The 22,881-nt window shown below is 53.2% G+C and overlaps 3 protein-coding genes across 9 annotated transcripts in view; 2 read left to right on the forward strand and 1 right to left on the reverse strand.

Moving 5' to 3' along the window:
* The window catches only part of Ubox5 (U-box domain containing 5), a 40,090-nt gene extending 38,966 nt beyond the window's left edge, over positions 1-1,124 (forward strand). For 6 of the 7 annotated variants that reach the window (XM_048348903.1, XM_048348906.1, XM_048348901.1 and 3 more), the window contains one exon: positions 422-1,124. In XM_048348903.1, coding sequence (XP_048204860.1) covers positions 422-630 — 209 coding nt within the window. In that variant the 3' untranslated portion in view covers positions 631-1,124. The remainder of the gene's footprint in view (positions 1-421) is intronic. The other variant, XM_048348908.1, reaches the window with a different exon arrangement.
* An 11,163-nt stretch (positions 1,125-12,287) lies between these two features.
* Positions 12,288-14,095, forward strand: LOC125352333 (arginine vasopressin). Its single transcript, XM_048347428.1, has 3 exons — positions 12,288-12,437; positions 13,570-13,771; positions 13,923-14,095. Exons 1-3 carry the CDS (start codon positions 12,318-12,320, stop codon positions 14,093-14,095), a joined length of 495 nt encoding a protein of 164 aa, XP_048203385.1. The 5' UTR covers positions 12,288-12,317.
* A 6,758-nt stretch (positions 14,096-20,853) lies between these two features.
* Positions 20,854-21,565, reverse strand: Oxt (oxytocin/neurophysin I prepropeptide). The gene is made up of 3 exons (XM_048347429.1): positions 21,428-21,565; positions 21,098-21,299; positions 20,854-20,968 (listed from the first exon to the last, which is right to left on the reverse strand). The coding sequence occupies exons 1-3, from the start codon at positions 21,545-21,547 to the stop codon at positions 20,910-20,912; spliced, it is 381 nt and encodes a 126-aa protein (XP_048203386.1). The 5' UTR covers positions 21,548-21,565; the 3' UTR covers positions 20,854-20,909.
* Between the last annotated feature and the right edge of the window lie 1,316 nt (positions 21,566-22,881).

The following is a 22,881-nucleotide window of genomic DNA, read 5'->3' on the forward strand; positions in this document are numbered from 1 at the left end:
GCTTCAGAGCACAGGAAGACTGAGGGGCTAGAAGGGGTCTGCAGACAGACAGGAGTCTGCCCCCTGGTAACTTCCCCATGCGCTGACCTGCCCTGGGCCTGGTGTCAGGAACCTTGGTGCTTTTCCCTTTCCTGGTTTATGATGTCACGTTGAGCTGTGCTGAGAAAGAACTTTGCTGAGCGATGGGGGAAGGCCTTGTCTTGCTACTGCCTAGCTGCCATCAGACCCAGCTCTTCTCCAGCTGTCATAGGAACAGCACCGACTTGGTCAGCAGTAGCAGAGAAGTCTCCCTAGGCCTGGTTCTGCAACCTCCCCTGCCAGATGAGCTGGGGTGGGTTAGGGAGGGACGGAGCAAGGCTGTGCCGAGCCTGGCTGAGGAGCAGCCATCCCTAACCTGGCCATTCTCCTCCTGACCCACCAGAGCAGCCCAGGAGCGGTGTTGGTCCCGAATGTGCTTCCTGCAAAAGAGTATTTTCTCCCTACTTCAAAAAGGAGCCTGTGTACCAGCTACCCTGTGGCCACCTCCTCTGCCGGCCCTGCCTGGGTGAGCAGCAGCGCTCCCTGCCCATCATGTGCACCACCTGCCAGCAGCCAGTCACCAGCCAGGATGTGCAGCGGGTCCACTTCTGAGTGACCGTCAGCCTGACAAGCCCTGTCGCAAGGAGGAGACGAGGGCAGGGGCTGTGTTCCGTGCTCCTGTGACCTGGCTGGTGCAGGCACAGAGAGGCCTCTTTCCTGGGACTGCAGCACCTCACAGTGTAGCACGGTCACTAAGTGGGGGGCACTCCACTCCTGGCTCAGGTGGCCACAGGATAAAAAAGCCATAAGCTGGGCATAGTCAAGGGGGATGCGGGGATGTCCTAACCAGGGACCTCCCCGCCTTTCCCCAGCAGGAGCTGGGCCCCCTGGGATCCCCTGCTGAGGGCCCCCAAGTTACCCGCACACACCTTCTTCCAGCCTTGTGAGTAGAGCACAATGGACTGTGGCTCGAGATCTCACAGAGGTCCTCTGCCTCGGGGCCACCCAGAAGTGGAGCACATGACCCAGCCCCCCAGCCCCCACCACCACCGGCAGATAGCAGACATCATCAGAGCCTTAATAAAGTCACAGTTGATGCCCACTGCTTCCTCTGGACAGAGTGCCTGTTTATTTTCATATTCCTGCCCCCGCCCCCCCTGCATCCACACAAGCAGAAGTGTCATTGCAGGGCAGCTGTGAGCAGTCACTGCACCCCACCAGGCTATGTAGCATACCAGTTGTGTGAGAGGACAGCAGCATGCCGGGCAGGAAGACCTCAGTCATGGGTCTGCTGAGGGTGCTGCCAGTAGGGAGGTGAGGGGCCTCTCTGTGGCCACGTGCCCACATACCCTCAGTTCTTGCTGGAGCTGCTGAGGCCAAGACATATTCTTTTCAGGAAAAGAATTCAAAATTTAGCTAGGGCTGGGTGCCGGTGGCTCACAACTGTAATCCTAACTACTCAGGAGGCTAAGATCTGAGGATCACAGTTCAAAGCCAGCCCAGGCAGGAAAGCTTGTGAGACTCTTATCTCTAACCACCAGAAAACCGGAGGTGGTGCGGTAGCTCAAAGACAATGTACAGGCCCAGAGTTCAAGCCCCATGACTGACAATATATAAAATTAGCTTCCTGGAGTCCCAAAGGGACAATAAGTAGTCCTATAACAGTTTACTTTGTCATAAAGATCCTGGTCACAAGAAAAATGTCAGTGGGAAAATACACTACACCATCCCTGTTCCATTCTGAGCTTAGTAGGGGAGAACAGAACAACAACCTGGGATCAGTCTCAGGCCCTGTGGACAAGTCTTGGGGTGCAGGTCCCTTCAAACCATCCAGAGCTCCAATCTAGAACCCAGGATTGATAGGGTTGTGTGTTTGGGGGTTCCGGGGGGACTTGTCCACACAAGTGACTGAGCACAGGTGGCTGCCTCCTTCCCTTGTCCCATTGGTGCTTATCTTGCCACAGATGGTGTGAGGCCCCTTACGCCCTTTGCCTTTCAGCTCTGAATGCCCCGATAATCTCCCACCCCCTCCATGCCTGCCTTTTCCTGTATATGGATTGTGGAAGTCCAACCCTCCACCTGTCATGGTCTTGGGAGAACAGCCTACTTTCCCACCAGCACCCGACGTCCTCAGGGCTGAGTGCTGCTCACCCCCTGGAGGCCCAGATTGCTGCTCAGGCCTGGAAGCCCCTGGGAGCTCACAGGACCTGCCCTGCGTTCCCCAAAGCCAGTGCTGCTTGCCCACTCTCACCAGAAACACACCACACCAAGTGGAGCACCACCAGCCTTCACTTCTCTCCCCCAGAAAATGAAAATGCAACTTCTCCTGTTGCCAGCTGGTCCCAAGGGCAGTTTATTTCTCATCATAGCCCAGGGTCAGGCACAAAACAGCTTCCCAGTAAACACAGAGTTCAACTCCATTGACTGATGCCTCGGGACCCCACAGCTTCTCTGCGTCTCTGCTGCCCTTCACAGATCCCCTGCTCTCCTGACCATGGCGTCTGTGGGATGTTTCTCCCTTGTGATGTCATTTGCTCAGTGGAGGCACAGGCACAAAGCACAAAGCCCATTTGAGGCCCTTGGAGAGCAGGCAAGATGGTGTGACAAGGCCAGGGGACACACGTGGCTCCTGTCTCCAGATCTCCATTCTCCAGGGGCAAAGATGAAGCCTGGCCTACTGCCGGTGAGGCCGAGACTTTAGCCCCTGACCACTCCTTGGCCTCACTGTCAGGAGCTGGGCCATGCCAGCTGCTATTGCCTCCAGCCTCTGTCAGAGCTAATCCTGAAAGCAGAAGAAATAGAAGAACCAAATCGCTAGGAAGAAGACCAGCAGATGCTCTGTGTTCACAGAGAATCTCTGGGTGTTGTCCCTGCAGTTGGCCAGCTGGGCCCTGTAGCCCCTAGGTCCTGGGGCTAAGAAGCCTCCCTGAGCCCCACACCTGTCCTGCTTCCTCCTAGAGGTTTCCAGCTTGAGGCCACTCAGCTGCTGGGCGCCTTGCCATTCCCCAGGAAACGGGGTCCACTGACGCTGCAGTTGCTGTAAGTAGGTCTGCAGACAAAGAGACCTGCTTCTACAGTAAACCGCCCCGTGCTGTTCGGCCTTTCTGCCTCCCACTGCTGGTAGCATTGTGATTGGCCTGAATGTCATTGTGATGGCCACTGGGGTGGGGACGGGGCTGCTGCAGGCTGGCCCCCTCCCGGAGCGCTCCCTTAGTTGCCTTGTGAGCAGGACCTGGCCCTTCCCCGCCCTGCCTACCCCCACTGTCAGCACCAGGCCCTGGCTACAGTTGCCTACATTTCCCCCTGGGTTCTGGGTGGGAAGGAGAGGGGGAGCTGGAAATTGCCTAAAAAAAGTATAGTCCAGGAGAGAAAACATTAAGCCTTAGATGGCCATTTAAACTTAAAACAAATTTAAGACTCCTTTTCTAGTCTCACCAGCTAGCCACATCGCAAGTGTTTTGATAATCACATTGGTTAGTGGCTACTGTATTGGGCTGTTCAGTTGGAGACCAGCTTTATCATTCATGAAGGTTTAGGTCAAAATATGAATGCAGTGAGACTTGTCTGCAGTGCCCCCCAGAAAACTGCTGCAACATGGGTGTGGGGAGGGGCCAAGCAGGATAGTGGGAGAGGGTAATCACCTGGGCTTGAGTCTTATCTCCCCCCGCCCTGCCTCATTCCCCCAGTCCCTGCAACTGGACATTAGCCATACCCCAGCCTCTGCTAAACTCTCTTCTCAGGTGCCTGGAAGCTGAGATCAGGAGGATTACAGTTCCAGGCACACTCACTCAGAAAGGTCTAGAAAACTATGCTGGTGCATACCTCTTCTCCCAACTACAATAGGAAATGAAAAATAGGAGTGATCACAGTCCAGGCACAAGCCTAGGCAGGATTTAAGACCTAATTTCAAGAATAACCAGTGCAGATGGGCGCTGGTGGCTCACACCTGTAATCTTAGCTACTCGGGAAGCTGAGATCTGAGCGTGGTTGATCAAAGCTAAGTCCATGAGCCTTTTATCTCCAACTAACCACCAAAAAGCTAGAAGAGGAATTGTGGCTCAAGTAGCCTTGAGCAAAAGAGCTCAGGGACAGGGACAGGCCCTGAGTTTAAACCACAGGGCTGGCACAAAAAAATAAAAGAGGAGAGGAAGAAAAAAGATGAAAAAGGAAGATAACCAGTGCAAAAGGCTGGAGGTTTGTCTCAGGAGTAGAGCACCTGCCTCGAAAGTATGAGGCACTTTCAAACCCCTGTACAGGTGAGATAAAGTCCTGGGGGCGGGGGCAGGAATGGTGCCTAGAATGGTGCTGCCTGACACACTTGTCCCAGCTGCCCTTAATGAAGCCAGGGCCTTGTACACACCCTAGGCTCACCTGATCAAGGTCCCTAGGGTGGCACAGGGATGAGGAAGACAAAAGGAAGAATAGACAGATCTCGTGATGGTGATTTTCCCATGAAGACAGACGAGTAGCAGGATAGTGCACTTCCAAGACAGGACCGCACAGGTATTCTGGAGCTTTCCCTTCCCATACTTTTTTTTTTTTTTTTGCCAGTCCTGGGGCTTGGACTCAGGGCCTGAGCACTGTCTCTGGCTTCTTTTTGCTCAAGGCTAGCACTCTACCACTTGAGCCACAGCGCCACTTCCAGCTTCTATATATGTGGTACTGAGGAATCGAACCCAGGGCTTTATGTATATGAGGCGAGCACTTTACCACTAGGCCATATTCCCAGCCCCCTTCCCTTTTGTATAAGGGAAAAGTTATATATGTCTTTTTTTTTTCATTGCTGTGAAGAAACAAACAAAACAACTCAGGTTAGGAGAAAAGTGAGGTAAAGTCATACTCAGAGCTACCATGACTTACTCTGGATCTGTAGCTGGGTGGTCTATGGAATCAACGGTTATTGCCAGTGCCAGTCCAGTGAGAAAGCCCTGGCCACACAACACAGGAGCTTCCTTACCTGGGCATCAGAGTAGAGCTGTTGGATATCAACTTCATGAGCAGCCCATGGCTCGGCTATGTGCCTGCAGACATAAGAATAAAAGCTGCTTCCCTAAATAAGGGCTCTGCAGGGTTCAGCTGGCTGGACTGAGAGTGGAAAAGCACCTGTGCACACAGCTACCAAGAGGGGTCATGGAGAGGGTCTTCAGCAGGCTGTGGCTGGGCGCCGTGATGGGCGGCTGCTCTAAGGTGGGCTTGCCATGCTTCACAGAGACCCCAGGTAGATGATGTGGGTGGCTGCACAGGAAGCTGAGTGACACGGAACACATGTGCGAGTCGATACCAAATAAGCCCAGGTGGTCCTGGCAGAGTGGGAAGGGGGGAGGGATAGACAGATTGGCAGACAGTCCCAGAAAGATGCCAGGAGTTGAAAGACTGGGTTGGGACCAGAGAAGTGGTGGAGAGAACTGAGCTTGAAAAGGGAAGAGCAGAAAATTGGCCTCCATCTCTCAGACCTCCTCTCCTCTTCTTGGGCCCCTCCCCTTGGGCCCAGGGCCCAGACAGCAGCTCTAACTCAGCAGATGAAATGCAACCCCGTGGTTCATTAATTAGGAAGACTGTAATTAGCCTGTCTCCAAAACGAGGAGCCTCCAGAGAGAACCCCTTTCACCTGCCTTCCTCTTTCCCACCCACGGGATGAGCTCAGACTGAAGGAGCTCTGGCCCTGGGGACTCAGGAGGTGAATGGAGCATGAGCAACTGGGGAAATGAGATGCCCTGGCACGCGCCTATGTGTGCAATGGTGACCTTCTGTAATGAGATGATGGAAGTTATCTAAGCTGCCGGAACCCTCAAGATTTCCTTCCTCAAGCAACAAGGTGGTTCAGCTTGGCTGGTGCAAGACCTGCAGGGCTGTGCCCCTTCTTAAGTCTTTCAGCTGTGTGCTCAGAGTTCTCCAACTGCTCGCTCTCCCTTTCAACACTCCTTGGGAAAATCTGTCCCAGATCTCAGATTCTCCTTCTCTCCTGACTTCCTGCCTCTCTGTTTAGTTTTAAATTATTGCTCCTCAGCCAGACAAAGATAGATTTGGTTCCTTTTCTTGGCTCTAAGCAGCTTGTAGATCCAGTATGGCAAAATTCACCTTGGGCGATTTCCAAGGCTGCCATAAGAGGCCATATCACTCGTTTCAGTCCTGTTTTCTGAAACATTCACTCCTGAAGCCCGAGTCCCCACACAAGGCTTCCAGATGGATTCCACTTAGTCTCAGGCCACCAAGACGTGAGAAACCCACAGCACATGGCATGCTGCAGTCAGCACGCCCAGTGGAGAGCCTTGGGGTCACTCCAGCCCAGTCGTCCAGACATGACGAAGTCTCCAGATGGTTCCAGTTGCTGGCCGTTCACTCCAGTAGAGACCCCAGGCATTGTGAGGCAAATAAAAGATGACTTTGCTATGTCCAGTTTGAACTCCTGATCTTTGGAATGGTGGTGGCAAGTGGCCACCAGTAGCTCACACAGGTAATCCTAGCTACTCAGGAGGCTGAGATCTGAGAATTGCGGTTCAAAGCTAGGCAGGAAAGACTCATACCTCCAATTACCACCAGAATGTGAGGAGTGAAGCTGGGGCTCAGTGGTCAAGCTCTAGACTTATGTGAAGGAGCTCAGCGACAGCGCCCAGGCCCTGAGTTCAAGCGCCATGACAAATCAATAAATAACAAAAATTATTCATAAATGAATTAAATGTCCTGGTGGCTTAGTCACCCCCAGAATTTGGGATCGTGGGATGACTTTAGTCCCAGGGCTACTGATTAGTATTACCTAGTATCCTTGGGCAGGTGACTCAACCTCCCTGTCCTCCAGTTTCCTGTCTATGGACAGGGATAAAAATACTCCTTCCTGGGGTTTTATGTGATTGAAGGAGGAAACATGTATAAAAGGCTGAGTCAGACTGCCACGCACCTCATGCCAGGGCACTGTGGTTCAACACACACACGCGCAGGTCACACACATGCACACACCCTGTTCCTTTACACCTCTGCACAAACTCTTTATTTCTGGGTGTACCCTCTCCCAAGAACTTCAGTCGCCCAAACCACAGGCCCCGGCCTATCCTGGGCAGCCTTGGCTGAGCGGCCGCCGCGTCCCCACCGCTCCTCCTCCGCGGGCCGACTGATGTGGCGGGTGGGCGCGTGGGGACCCTCGCAAAAGGGCGGGGGCGGGCGGCTGCCCGCCCGGGTGCCCGCCCAAGATCACCGACCCCGCTCGCGCTTCCCAGCCAGGGACCGAGCCTGGCTGCCCCCAGGGCCCCAGCCAGCCGCAGCAGGCAGGGAGCTGGGGAGCCGCGGCGCCCCCCCCCCCCCCCGCCTGCCCGCCCGCTCGCGGGCTGATGGCGCTGAGTGATTCCGGGCGCCGCGCTCCGCGCTCATGGCGCTCTTAGCAGTCAGGGCACAGCGCGCCTCGTTAAGGCGGCGGGGCGAGCCGCGCCGTGCGCCCCCGCGACGCCCGCCAATCTGCGGCTGACCTAGGCCGCCCGGTGCCGCTCCCGGAGGCCCCGCGCGTCGTTCCTAATAACTTCATCTCTGACACCCCTTCCCCACCCCCACCCCCCGTCCTGGTCCCCCAAGGCTCAGGCCTGATCCCAGCCCCAGAAAAGGTGTCACCACACCCACACCCACGCTCGATGCTTTTTCCTTGGGTTACTTTTGCAAGAATTTTTTAATAGATGGACACCAATAGCTCCCACCTATAATCATAGCTACTCAGGAGGCTGAGTGAGACCTGGAGGATTGAGGTTCAAGGCCAGCTTGGGCAAAAAAGAAAAAAAAAATCTGTCAGACTCCATTTCCAATCAGCAAATGCCAGACTGGAATCGTGGCTCAAGTGGCAAAGCGTTCGTGTGTCCTCATGGTAGATGGCTCACAGATCAGGAAACAAGTGACAAGAAAGAATATTGTGCTTTTGGCTAGCAGCAGGTTTCATCTGCAAATGAAATCAACTTAAATGGCAATTCCTTTGTGCAACTTAAAGGAATAAAGGATTCTTTAAAAACAACATGAAGCCACCTGTTGTTGGAGTAGCAGAAACGTGTGTGGTACATACAAAAGGGGCTGGCAGCACACACCTGTAATCCTAGCGTTCAGGAGGCTGAAGCAGGAGTGAGGAAGGATAGATTAGAAAAAATGAAGCATAGTAAACAGCAGCCAGGAATTCAGAAGCAAATACTATATTTAGATTCTATCTACTTTGCTTTAATCCCTATACTCCTTCATAAGCTGCAGTATTTGTATAAGGAAAATGAAAAGAAAAAGAGCAGCTCTCCCCATCTGACCTTGCCTTCTGGCTCCAAATAATAAGTGTGGTCTGATAACTGAGGAAGGCCATCGTAAAGAAAGACAAGTATCACAGAAAAGCAAATACCTGGGAAAATGATTCCTGGCACAAAGTACTTATCTCAAGGAAGAACATGTCTGTCTTGAAATGCGTATGGCAGAATGTGTCATTCATTCATTCATTCATTCATTCATTCATTATTTTTGCCAGTCCTGGGGCTTGAACTCAGGGCCTGCACACTGTCTCTGAGCTCCTTTTGCTCCAGGTTAGCACTCTATATCTTGAGCCACAGCGACACTTTTCTATTTATGTGTTACTGAGGAATTGAACCCAGGGCTTCATGCCTGCCAGGCAAGCACTCTACCACTAAGCCACATTTCCAGCCCCTGAATCATTTCTTTGAAGGAATGCCCAATGGTAGAAAGATCAAGTGGATGAAAGAGAAGAAAGGAGGCAAACATCTCAACAGATCAGATCAGATTTAATCATTGCTGAAGATGTGTGCCAAATAACACTGAACAAGGGGCACAGAAGTGGGGTTCCAGGGTTTAAGTATCAGGCAGTTTGGACAAAGTTCCCTCCACGGCAATGCATGCTTTCAGACAGGGCTCGGGTGAGGTGTTTCTGAGAATTGCTCCAAGCCAGAGACTTCTGAGAATGGCCCTGGGTGGGGGGCAGGTGTCAAATGGGCCATGAAGGCAGCATTGGGTTATGAGAACAGTCACCTGAACATAATGATCAAAATTTAAGAGCGGGCCAGTTTTAAAGACCCTAAGCCCAGGTGCTAAAAGTGTAAAAGCAAGAATGACTACATGGGAGGGGGGAGAGAAGGGGAGGGTAAATAATAGAAAAAAAAGTGATTAAATGTGCCAGGTGTAAGAACAAAGGAAAACACACCTTAAAATAATTTAAAGTCAAACCCCGACCTTATCAGATATAGCCCTAATGTCAGAGCTGTGTGTGTCTCCCTTTGCACACCTATACTCATCTGTGAGTGTGTGCCCGTGCCTTTCTGCTTGCCTGTTTCCTTACTCAATAAAACCTTGCCAAGTTTTCTTACCATTGTGACTTGCCCAGAAATTCTTATTCTGCGATCAAAATCAAAGAACTGGAACCAAAACTCTGAAGTGGAGGGAGGGTCCCTATGTCCAGAGCCAGTGATGGAAGGGTTCTGAGTGTTAAGCTGCCTGGCCACTCAGCCAGACCCCATCTCAAAGGAGAGAGACAGAGACAGAGACACATAGAGAGACAGAGACAGAGACAGAGAGACAGAGACAGACAGAGAAACAGAGAGACCAGTGAAGTAGGAAATTAGGATAGTACATTAAGTTACTTCTTGCCATAATTTATTTATTTATTTTTATTTTTATTTGGCCAGTCCTAGGCCGTGAACTCAGGGCCTGAGCACTGTCCCTGGCTTCTTTTTTGCTCAAGGCTAGCACTCTGCCACTTGAGCCACAGCGCCCCTTCTGGCCATTTTCTGTATATGTGGTGCTGAGGAATCAAACCCAGAGCCTCATGAATACGAGGCAAGCACTCTTGCCACTAGGCCATATTCCCAGCCCCTTGCCATAATTTATTTACTGAAAACTTATGGATTAGAATGTGTCTCGATTGATAAACACTTTGCCTAGAAAACAAGAGACTTTAAATTCAATATCTAGTACTGAAAAAAGGGGGAAAATTAGGAAAAGTAGAAAAGAAAGAAACCCAACCATGTAGCAAACGCTCTCCCAGGAGTTGGGTTAGGGTAGTAAACTTAAGAGATGGGGTTCTTCAAAGAGGAGGTGTGGCTGGGAATATGGCTAGTGGCAAGAGTGCTTGCCTCCTATACATGAAGCCCTGGGTTCGATTTCCTAGCACCACATATATAGAAGTGGCGCTGTGGCTCAAGTGGCAGAGTGCTAGCCTTGAGCAAAAAGAAGCCAGGGACAGTGCTCAGGTGAGGAGTTCAAGCCCCAGGACTGGCAAAAAAAAAAAAAAAAAAAAAAAAGAGGAGGTGTGTCTCTAATGGTAGAGTGTCAGCCTTGAGTGAAAAAGCCTTGTGAGAATGTGAGGCCCTGAGTTCAAGCTCCAGTAATGGTGTGTGCATGTGTGTGTGTGCACACGTGTATACACACACACAGCACAGCATGGAAGATTAAAGAGAAAGGGGGAGGGAATGTTTCTTTACACCTTGCCACTTTCATTCTAGAGGGGAATAGAGACAGAAATGAACAGTAAGTTGTAGGAAGTACTGGGATTCATCACCCATAGACCAAAAGCCACAGTGGACTGAAGGATGCTCTAGACAGGACCGGCAATGAAAGATCCTCTTAAGAAAAGCTGGTCAAGTGAGTCCTAGGGAGAGGGGAAGGTAGTAGAGGGTAGCAAAGCCTTAGAGGACCAGGAAGTGACAGGTTCTCAGATCCCAAAGCAAGAACAGAATTAAGCAGAGTTGAGAAAAAGTGAGGAATAAAGAAGGACCAGGGTGAGAAGGAATAGCTGGTCGGTTGGTGGCTCAACTGCAGAGATGGGGGCTGTGGGAAAGGGGAGAGTGCAGGTGAGAAAGCTTCACTGTGGTAAGTCATGGAGGCCTATTGGCTATCAGAGGAAATGTGAGGCTGGGCAGTTGTAACTAGATACCTGCAACTTGGGGAAGAGGATGCACTTGGACATCATTAGTTTATAGAAAATATATTAAATCACCTAGAAAAAGGAGAAGAAAAGGGACACCATACGGAGTCCTGGCATGTTCCAACATTTAGAAGTCAAGGTCAAAGAGGAAGTATAAAAAATAAAAAGGGGCTGGGAATATGGCCTAGTGGTAGAGTGCTTGCCTCGCATACATGAAGCCCTGGGTTCGATTCCTCAGTACCACATAAATAGAAAAGGCCAGAAGTGGCGCTGTGGCTCAAGTGGCATAGCGCTAGCCTTGAGCTGAAGAGCTCAGCGACAGTATCCAGGCCTCAAATTCAAGCCCCAAGACCTACGGAAGAAAGAGAGAGAGAGAGAGAGAGAGAGAGAGAGAGAGAGAGAGAGAGAGAGAGAGAGAGAGAGAGAGAGTGTTCCAGGCTCTCAGACAGCTCTGTCAGGCCAGGCCCATCTAACTATGGCTTCTTCCTCCTGCCCCAGGCGCTCAGGCCCCCCAGTCTCTCCTCAGGCCTGAAACAGTCATGGCCTGGAGCCCCTGAGAAGGGGGCTGGCAGGTTCCACAGGGCTCCCCCCATACCTTTGAACCTTCCCAGGCCTGGAGTTCTTCCCTAACCCATGTTACTAGATTGAGGTGTGGGGGGTGTCATGGGGCTCACCCCAAGCTGTCTGCAAGGCCCCAAGTCTCGGGCCCTTAGTCTCTCTGTACCCTTCTCTGTGGGGTGCAAAGCTGGTGTGGCAGCATCCTAGCCTCTCTCTGATGCCTTGCACCACCCCCCCATGGTAACAGTCTCCCTAATTCTGCTTCCCTCTTGACTTCATGACTGTGGCTGCCCATGGGGGGAGGGCGAAGCCCCCTATCTTGCGACCATGGGTATGCTTCTCCGCATCACATGTCCTATTGCAGGGCTAGGCTGGCTGTCCCCTGCTCCATGGCTCCTGGGCCTGGCCCTGCGCCTAAGCCCATGGGGCCCCAGTGGCCTCCTCTCAAAGGCTGTGTCAGGTAGATGGGGCCTCTGAGCCCCCAACCCCTTCTGGTCAGCCAGAATGCTCAGAGACCGTCTCCAGGGGACCCCCACCTGTCCCTCCACTGGAGCCCACAGCGCCACAGCCGCACTAGCAGCCGTTCCTGTCACACCATGGTCAGTGACAGCTCGGCGGCCGGCCCCCTCCTCCACCATGCTTTGCCCAGACAGGCCCACGTGCGTCCCCAGACGCCTGAATCACTGCTGACGGCTTGGGACCTGGCGGCCGTGGGCTCCTGGGGAGCCACTGGGGAGGGGGGAGGTGGCAGCCACGTTGCCTCCAAGGGGACACCTGCGGACATAAATAGGCAGCGAGCGCAGGCAGAGGCACAGAGCCAGCGGAGCAGCGCCCGCACAGCCTCACCTCGTGCGCCAGGATGCCCGACACCATGCTGCCCATCTGCTTCCTCGGCCTGCTGGCCTTCACCTCGGCCTGCTACTTCCAGAACTGCCCTCGGGGCGGCAAGAGGGCCATGTCTGACCTGGAGCTGAGACAGGTACCACTGCGGCTGAGCTCAGGGGGGACTGGGTGCAGCAGTGCCCTGGGACCAGCACCCCAAGGCGGGGGGAGGGGGCTGGGGGGGCTGGGAAGGAGGGAAGTCATGAGAAGAAGGCAGCCTTTAGATGAGGTCCTGGGAAGAGGAGGCATGGCTGGGCAGAAGGGCCCTTGGGGTGGGGAGAGGGGACCGGGCGGCTAGGCAGGCATGAAGGGCTCCAGACAGAGGGTGCAGGGGCAAGTAGAACTGGGTGGCAAGGCCCCGGCTGTGCCTGTGGGGTCCTCTCATCTCGACTGGCTGCAGTATAAGGCTCTGTCCTGTCCTACCCAGAATTCCATCCAGCCCCAGCATCTTCTAGCCACAGGAGTCCAAACACACTCACAGGAGATGGCCATTGTTCTGAGTTTGCCTGAGCAGGTTGTGCAAAAGTCCTACTGGGTATCCAACCCAATTCTCTTAGGCTGTGTGGCCAGCTGGTGCCCAATTAATACGAGCTCTGGCAGAGCTGAAGTAAATCTGAATGTGTCTGTTCCGTCCTGCCCAGCACATGAGTGGCTCAACATTGAGCTGTTCATGAACAAGCTGGAGTGGGCAGGAGGGCAACCCCCTCAGCCTCTCTTCTGGGGCTTCCCTTCGGAGGCTTGAGGCACCAGGGGTCTATGCCTTCTTCCCTGGGCTTGGGAAGGCTTCCCCAGCCTGGTAGGCCATAATGGGTGAGCAAGGAGGTCATGAACAAGGCCAGGAAAAAAGAAGGCGGTGTCTGGGTGTGTTTTGGATGAGGGTAGCAGCTCTCTGCTGGGCACAGGGTGCACAGGGAGTTGAGCTAGGGATCAAAGAAGTATGGGACAGGAGGAAGTGTGTACGGAGCTCGGATGGGGTCACTCAGAGCAAGAGGGGTGCCCGGAAGCGATGTCCCAGAGTGGAGAGGGAGGATCTCCTGGGATGTAGCCCCAGATAAAGGTGAGGATAGTTATTACTGTATGGTCTTCAGTCACTGGAAAATCAAGAAGCCCTGAAGCCCCATTGATCAGCCCCAACCAAGCCCGAGCCCGGGACTCCTGCCCATCCCCATCCCCTGCGCAACCCAAGGGGCGTCCCCAGCGCTTCTCCCTGACCCCCGCCCTCCCCGCAGTGCCTCCCCTGCGGCCCCGGGGGCAAGGGCCGCTGCTTCGGGCCCAGCATCTGCTGCGGGGACGAGCTGGGCTGCTTCGTGGGCACGGCCGAGGCGCGGCGCTGCCAGGAGGAGAGCTACCTGCCGTCGCCCTGCCAGTCGGGCCAGACGCCGTGCGGGAGCGGCGGCCGCTGCGCAGCCGCGGGCCTCTGCTGCAACGACGGTGGGCACGGAGGGCGGGAGAGGGGAGAGGGGAGGGCTCCGAGGCCGGTGGGGAGGGCGGCTGGGGCCCCGCGGAGCTGCGCTCACACACACACCCCACCCCTCCGGGGCCCCCGCCCCGGGCGCCCGCGCTCACACCCGCCTTTCCGCAGAGAGCTGCGTCATGGAGCCCGCGTGCCGAGAGGGCTTCCGCCGCCGCGCGCGCGCCGGCGACCGCGGCAACGCCACGCAGCTGGACGGCCCGGCCGGGGCGCTGCTTCTGCGGCTGGTGCAGCTGGCCGGGGCGGCCGAGCCCGCCGAGCCCCCCAAGCCCGGGCTCTACTGAGCCGTCCCGCCCGCGCCCCCGCGCCCCCAGCCCCTGCAGCTCGGAAATAAACTTTGGAAATGCACCGCAGTGTCTGTCTCGTTTCGTGGGGAGGGAGGGCAGAAGGAAAGGAGGCGAGCGGACACCCCTTCCCACCCCCCCCCCCCTACTCCGCCCTGGCCGGCTCCTGCAGACTCCGTGATGGGCAGATCCACCCCAGAGAAAGAGCAGGATGGCGAGGTGCACCCCCAAACCGCGCCTGTAATCCGAGCCACTCGGGAAGCTGGAAGTGGAGCCGAGGCGCAAGAGGGAGGGAGGAAAGGAGGGAGGAGGCATTGCTGTACAAAAGAGACATAGCAGAAGGATGGAGAGAGACACAGAGGCACTGACAGCAGGCAAGTGGTACCCATTCAGTCTCCACTTCCATCCGAGGGGGCCACATCCAGGTTCCCAGATCCCCAGGGCAAGGCCGATTTCATCCAAGGCAGTGCTTGGGAATGGAGCCGGTCAGGGCACCGCACTGTGTGCCTAGCAGAGGGCACACAACCTGCTATTTGTCCTGTGCCCCAACCATCAAGGCCCTCAGTGTGGGGGAGAAACAGTGGGGAGAACAGCGCTGCAAACCCCTGCAGACCAGCCCCACACAGTCCACACACTCAGAAAAACAGACAAGACAGGGGCTAGAATGCTTGCCTAGCATGCACCAGGCCCTGGTTTCTGTAGCACTGAAAAAAAAAATTATTAGAGACATACTCATGACTTGACTTCAGCCACAGACACCGTAAGAACCACAAGTGTGCCTGGAGAAACACATCACAGCCATGACGGATGAACACGAGGATCCGTAAGCCCATACTCACTTCACACTCACACTGGCTCCCACACACAGGGCCCTCCCGTCCGTGGGCACACATGATTTCAGGGCAGAGGTGTCCCCAACACTTGATCCCTGCCCTCCATCCCCTCCATTCCCTTACTTCTCCCTCTAGCCCCATGGCCTTCTTGCTTCTCTCCCCTCCCTTGGACCTTCTGCCTCTTCCCTGAAGCCCTGAGAGCCTTCCATCTCCCCTCTGCCTCCCTGCCCACCGTGTCCTTAACTTGGCTGTCTTGTTCCAAGACTTGGGTCCACAGAGGCTGTATAGCTTTCAGGGTCCTCTGCAGACACTGAGGCCAGGAGGGAGTGCAGGCAGAGAGATGGCGGGCTGACCCCTTCCACCCAGGCTAGGGGCAGAGCCTGTGACTCAAGCTGCCCACTCTCAGTGAGCCCTGGACAGAGTCCAGGTGCTTTGGCCACCCTAGTGCTCCCTTGGTGCTGACCCTTGACCCCTGCAGAAGCAGCCTCTGCAGTGACAATGCCCACAGCAGGACCAGGTGCACCCAGGTGGGGTGCGGCCAGGCAGGTGTCTCTCCCTGCCGTGGATTCCTGCCTCCATCATATGTGGCCTACTTGGGGTCTACTCCTTGATGAGGCTTATTAGTTCTTCCTGACAGAGGGTGGTAGGAGTGGGATGTGGTTTGGCTGCACTGGATCTGATCTTCAGTGGACATTTCACAATGAGATTCAGAGCCTCGCACTCCAAAGTAGAGCCTCTGTGACCTGTTTTCTTCTACCCGTTTCCAGAACAGTCAGGCCCTTGCTACATCTGCCTACCCCCACCCTACACTCTGCCCCTGGACATCTTTCTACTCCTTCCCTCCTCCCTGGAGTCCCCTGACCCAGCTACAGAGCACTTGCAGGAAGCTCGCTCGGCCTCTCCAGGGGCACAAGGGCTGCCACAGCTGGCGACTTCAGGGCAAAGTGTCCAAGCTTCCACACCTCCTGTTTCATAAAATGGTGCCATCAGTATCTTCTCTAAAATACTTCCTGATAAGCCGAGTACCAAATGGCTGATACTTGCAATCCTAGCTATTCAGGAAGCTGAGATCTGACTATTGAGATTTTCTGCCTGGGAAGAAAAGTCCATGGGACTCTTACCTCCAATTAACCACAAAAAATAGGAAGCAGAGCCATGGCTCAAGTGGTAGAGTGCTAGCCTGGAGCACAAAGAGGCTCAGAGACAGTGCCCAGGCAGAGTTCAAGCCCCACAACTTACAAGAGAAGAGGAGGAGGAAGAGGAGGAGGAGGAGGAGGAGGAGAACTGAGACCCTGAGTTCTGGCACACACTTTGGCACGCGCACACACACACACACACACACACATATACAGAAATCCTGATGCATCTCAACAAAGGCTTGTTAATGACTATTTATCTATCGTTTTAATTTCCACAATTTCTCTTGTGCTAAGGATTGAACTCAAGGCCTCATGCATGTGTTTCACCACTAAGCTACACTACCAACCTTACCTTGCTTTATTTTAGTGGTCTTAGGATTTGAACTCAGGGTCTTATACTTATTAGGCAAGCAAACCACCACTTGAGTCACACCCCAGCCTTTTTTGCTTTAGTTATTTTCTGATTTGAGTCTCTGTTTATGCCTGAGCGAGCTTGGACTGTGATTCACCTATTTATGTTTCCTTCCCAGCTGTTAGTTGAATAGGTTCTCACTAACTTCTTGCTCAAGCTGGCCTCAAACTACAATCTTCCCAGTCTCTGCTTTCTGAGTAGCTAGGATTAAAGGCATGAGCTTTCTCTGCTTAGCAAAAGTTGGCTCCTATTCATATTGGTGTTTTGGTGATACCAAGGTTTGAAAATCAGAGCCTTGAGCCTTGTTTGTTTTTGTTTATTTATTGTTTGGTTGGTTGTGGGGCTTGAACTCAGTCCCTGACCTTTTTTGCTCAAGGCTAGTGTTCTACTACCTTGAACCACAGCTCTACTTCTGGCTTTTTGGTGATTAATTGGAGATAAGAGCCTCATGGACTTTCTTGCTTGGCCTGGCTTCAAACCTTGATTCTCAGATCTCAGCCTCTTAAGTAGCTAAGATAAAAGGCATGAGCCACTGGTGCCTAGCCCCACGTGGTTCCTAGCCAGATTGGGCAGGAAAGTCCATAAGATACTTATCTCCAATTAACTACCAAAACCAAAACAAAAAAAAAAAAAACACAACCCTGGGGGGCTGGGAATATGGCCTAGTGGTAAGAGTGCTTGCTTCCCATACATGAAACCCTGGGTTTGATTCCTGAGCACCACATATACAGAAAAAGCCTGAAGTGGCGCTGTGGCTCAAGTGGTAGAGTGCTAGCCTTGAGCAAAAAGAAACCAGGGACAGTGCTCAAGCTTTGAGTTCATGGTCCAGGACTGGCAAAGCAACAACAACAACAAAAAGCTGGAAGTGAGTTGTAGCTCAAAGTAGAGTGATAGTTTTAAGTGAAAAAACTCAGAGTGTCCAGGCCCTGAGTTCAAGCCCCAGCCTGGTGCAAATACAAAACAACATCAAAACCAAAAACATCCCCCCCCCCCCATCAGTAACACTCTGAGAAGTAGAGGAAGGAGTATCTCTAGCTTAAGGCTAGCCCTTGGTAGAACCCTATCTCAAAAAGAAAGGAAGAGAAAAAAAGAAACACGAAAACAAAAGCCAAAGAAACAGAAACCAAACAAAGGCTACCGTTGTAGCTTAGTAGCTCAATAATAGAATGTGTGCACACACAGGCTTTAACCTTAGTAGAAAAGAAAAACAGGACCCTGAGATCTAAGGATTGAAGTTCAAAATCAACCTAGGCAGAAAAATCCAAGAGACTCTTATCTACAATTTACTAGAAGAAAAGCTAGATTGGCAACATATGATAAAGCACCAACCTTGAATGAAAAAGCTAAGCAAGTGTGTGAGGCCCTGAGTTCAAACCCTAGTACCAGCTCTTAATTAATTAATTAATTCATATTCCACTGTCCCCCATTAACATTAAGCTGGGAATTTTTTTTTTTTTTGTCAGCTGTGGGGCTTGAACTCTGGGCCAGTGCTGTCCTGAGCTCTTCAGCTCAAGGCTAGCACTCTACCACTTGAGCCATAGCACCACTTCCAGTTTTCTGGTTAGTTGGAGATATGAGTCTCATAGACTTTTCTGCCGGACTGGCTATGACCCACAAGTGTTATGCCCAAGTTGTGAGAAGACCACCAAGAAGATCACCGAGAGCCAGACGTTCCGAAATGCAAAAGCAAGGCTTTATTCAGGCGAGCTGCAGATCGGGCCTCGTCCTACCCACTGACACAGCAGAGGTTAGGAGGAAGCCCCGAGCTGAGATTTCACAGAGCTTATAAAAGCAAAAAACCAAAGTTACAGCAATCAGGTGTTCTCAGGGCTAGAGACATTCTGGGGTGATTAGAGTTAAGCATTCCCAGGCCATTAGAGTTAAGCAGGGAGTTTCCTGACTAGCTGGGCCCTAATAAGCTCGTTCTGCTAGCCTTGATAATTGGTGGCCTGGGTTTGCTCATAGGGCCTGCTTATCTCAGGTTCGCGTAGTAAAGTGGGGCCTGACTTCAAAATGGCTTTAGTCTGGCTCTTCACAAGCACCCAGTGAGCTGGGGAATTTTAACACATGGACCTTTGGCGATATTTAAGATTCAAATTTAAGCCAGGTACCAGTGACGACTCATGCTTGCAGTCCTCAGGAGGCTGCGATCTGAGGATCACTGTTCAAAGCCAGCCTGGGCAGTGAGACTTTTATCTCCAATTAACCACCAGAAAATCAGTAGTGGCACTGTGGATCACAGTGTAGAGTGAAACCTTGAGCCAAAAAGCTCAGCGACTTTGCCCAGGCCCTGAGTCCAAGACCCATGACCCCACCCAAAAAATAAATAAAAATCACATTTAGCCAGGCATGGTGGCTCAAGCTTTTAATCCTAGCTACTTAGGAGGCAGTGTTTGAAAGATTGAAGTTCAAGGCCAGCCGGAATATAAAAGTTCGAGAGACTCAACATGGCATCCCAACTAAGGGGTAAGCACAATGGCTTGACACAGTGTCCCTTATCTGTCATCTCCAGCAACAAAGGTGTTATAACCACATTTCTGCCTTCAACTCAATGTCTTCCTGTGACCTGCGGTGTTACCCTTCCTGTTCTAAGTATCAGCAATTTCATGATGATCACAGTGCTAACCCTGGGGTTATTTTCTAATATGTATTTGGAATGCAGACACTGAGAATTTTCTTTAATCATCTTTTCCGTTTTATTAATTTTATGCATTGAGGTCAGGGATTATAATCAGTATAATGTTGGCTTGTACCTTATCCTAATTGCCTTCTTTCATGACAAGCACAGGGTCAGTTTTGTGAGCATTTCATGTGTGCACCCTTAAAGTCACACTTTCTCTAGTTGTTGAGTGTAATGTTTTCTAGACATCTGTTACTTCAAAATTATTAATGGTGGAGTGAGAATATTGAAAGGGCTGACACATCAAGATTAATTGTACTCATAAACTGCTTTGCTAAATGCCAAGCTCTTTGAACAACTATTTAAAGATAATTTTAAAAATTGCCATTCATGACTGGGAGTGTGGCTTAGTGGTAGAGTGCTTGCCCAGCATGAATGAAACCCTGGGTTCAATTCCTCAGTACCACAGAAAAGCCAGAAGTGGTGCTGTGGCTCAAGGGGTAGAGTGCTATTCTTGATCAAAGGAAGATCAGGGACAGTGCCCAGGCCCTGAGTTCAAGCCTCTGGACTGGCACTCAAGAAAAAAATTCCACTCATTGGTGGTTCATGCCTGTATTCCTAGCTACTCAGAAGGTTGAGATCTGAGGATCATAGGTCAAAGCCAGTCCCAGGCAGAAAAGTCTGTGAGACTCTTATCTTTAACAAACTACTCAGAAAAAGCTGGAAGTGGCACTGTGGCTCAAGTGATAGAGTGCTAGCCTTGAGCATGAAGAGGCTAAGGGACCTTGCTCAGGCCTGAGTTCAAGCCCTAGGACCAGAAGAAAAAATTAGAATACTATATTACATGTTATATATTACATATATTGTTGTCATAGTCTTTGTTTCTCATTATTCTATAACTTACTGCTCTCTACATATTTAGAATATTGTTAGATGTGATCATATAACCTTTTATCTCCCTCCCTCCCTCCCTCCCTCCCTTCCTCCCTCCCTTCCTTCCTTCCTTCTTTCTTCACTCCCTCTGTACTCAGACCTGGGCCCATCCATTCACCTCCACCTTTGTCGTTTGGGGCTTCTGAAAATTCCATGTGTGTGCACACGCGCGTTTTGTGACTAGAGCTGCCTGCCCATATACTAGAGCTCGAACTCAGGGCCTGGGTGGTGCTGTCCCTTAGCTTTTGCCCAAAGCTGGCACTCTGCCACTTGGGCCACGACTCCATTTCCAGTTTTTTTGCTGTTCACTTGGAGATAAAATCCTAATTGGGTTGGCTTTTTTCTTTCTTTCTTTTTGCCATTCATGGGGCTTGAACCCGGCCTTGGCATTGTCCCTGAGCTTCTTTTGCTCAAGGTTAGCGCTGGATCACTGAACCACAGCCCATTTCTGGCTTTTTCTGTGTTATATGGTACTGAGAAATCGACCCCAGGGCTTCGTGCATGCTAGGCGAGCACTCTACCCCTAAGCCACATTCCCAGCCCCCTGGGCTGGCTTTGGGCCTCGGATCACATCCTCCTGAGTAGCTGGGTTTCCAGGCTTGAGCCACGGGGAGCTGGGGCTTTTCCTTCGGGCTGGGGCCCGGTGCCGTCCCCAGCGTCCCCGTCGGGGCGGCTCAGCTCCGTGTCGCCACAGGCCGGTCCAGGGCGCAGGCCTGGCCCCAGCCCCCTTCCACTCCCCAGTGCCCGCCCTCCCGCTTCAGACACCTACGACAGGAGTCAAGTTGGGGCAGGAAAATGTTTTATTTGACTCTCATCGCTCCGGGCAGGGGGTGGGGGGCGGGTCACGGAGGACAGGGGAGGAGGGCGCTGTGGGGTCTCAGCGCTGCTCCGAGAAGGCGGCCTCGGGGTCGCAGGCGGGGTCGGAGCGGCAGCCGTCTGCAAGGACAGGGGCGAGTCAGGGGCCGCCGGGGGTGGGGTTGGGGAGGGTGCTCCCGGGCTCCCCGCACCGGGATCCCACCCCCCGTCACCCCCGGGCCCCCGCGCCCGGCCCGCCCGCCCGCTCACCCGGGCTGCAGCAGAGGCCCGCGGCTGCGCAGCGGCCGCCGCTCCCGCACGGCGTCTGGCCCGACTGGCAGGGCGACGGCAGGTAGCTCTCCTCCTGGCAGCGCCGCGCCTCGGCCGTGCCCACGAAGCAGCCCAGCTCGTCCCCGCAGCAGATGCTGGGCCCGAAGCAGCGGCCCTTGCCCCCGGGGCCGCAGGGGAGGCACTGCGGGGAGGGCGCAGGGCGGGGGGTCGGGGAGAGGCGCGGGCAGGGGGCTGGGCCGGGGTCGCGGGGCTCCCCGCCCCGCCCGGCCCCCAGCACCGGGCAGCCCGGACCCGGCCGGGCGAGCTCACCTTGCGCACGTCCAGGTCCAGCGCCGCCCTCTTGCCGCCCAGCGGGCAGTTCTGGATGTAGCAGGCCGAGGTCAGAGCCAGGAGGCCCAGCAGGCAGCAGGCGAGGCCCGGGCCAGCCATGGTGTGGGCGCGTCCGGGGTTCGGGGTCCGCGGCGGGCGGCGATCGCTCCCATCCTGCCCTTTTATGCCCGGGCGCTGTGCGGGGGCCGAGCCGCGTCTAAGAGGGCGGCCGCTTGCCTGGTCACGGAGGGCCAGGCCAGGGTGAAGGAAGGTCACCGCCTTGGCGAATGGTCCAGGAGCCTCAGGAACGTGAGCGGCCTGAGCCACTGGGACCACACCGGGCTGCAAGTGGGGGCGTCCAGCCCAACCAACGGCTCCCCTGCCACCCCGGCCAATGTCTCAAACAGGATGGCAGCGCGGGGAACGTGCGCGCCCGACCCCACGACCGCATCTTCCTCCAACCTCCAAGAGAAACTCCTTCCCTCCGCCAGGACACGGGCACAAGCTACCAGGGGATTGGCAGTTCTCTGGGCCTAGGCGCAGATCCAAGTGATAGGTACCCCCTATGGCCGACAGCCGTTGCAATTGTCCAAAAATTGTTGACAGGCATCTCTTGAGGTTATAGCAGTTACACGGCCACCATTAAATCCATCCTATCCAATGTGTTTTAAAGAGCACTTAGGGAATTGGAGGTGTGGTGGTTCGAGAGGTAGAGCATCAACCTTGGGCAGCAAAATCCAAGCAAGAACTCAAGGCCCTGAGTTCAAGCCCCACTACATGTGTGTGTGCAGGTGCATGTGTGTGTGTGTGTGCGTGCACAGGCACACACTTAGGACAATAGCAAAATGTGCTATAACAATGACACCTGAATATAAATAGAATCGGTTTCTTTTGGAATCAGGTGTCTTCTTTTTGAAAATGGAGCTTGAACTCAGGGTCTGGGCATTGTCCCTTAGCTTTTTACCTCAAGAGGGGAACTCTACCACTTAAGCCATGTCTCTACTCCTGGCCTTTTGCTGCTTAATTTGATATGTGTCTCTCAGATTTTTCTTCCTAGTCTGGCTTCAAAGTTTGATCCTCAGATCTCAGCCTTCTGAGTAGCTAGGGTTACAGGTATGAGCCACCAGTGCCTAGCATCAAATATCTTTTTGTTTCTTTTTTTTTTTTCTTGGATAGGATGTTCAGGATTAAAAATGTCTTTTATAGCTAGGAGTGATGACACACTCCTGTAATTCCAGTACTTGGGAGACTAAGGCAGACTGATCACAGTTCATAGCTAGTCTGGGCTACATAGAAAGTTTAATGCCAGCCTTGGTTCTATAATGAGATCCTCCTTCCAAAAGTATTACTTTATGCATTTAAAAACCTTTGTGGGCAGGGCATTGGTGGCTCACACCTGTAATCCTATCTACTGAGATCTGAGGCTGAGATCTGAGGATTATGGTTAGCCTGGG

This window comes from Perognathus longimembris, chromosome 6 (assembly GCF_023159225.1).
Source record: "Perognathus longimembris pacificus isolate PPM17 chromosome 6, ASM2315922v1, whole genome shotgun sequence".
Classification (NCBI taxonomy): Eukaryota; Metazoa; Chordata; class Mammalia; order Rodentia; family Heteromyidae; genus Perognathus; species Perognathus longimembris.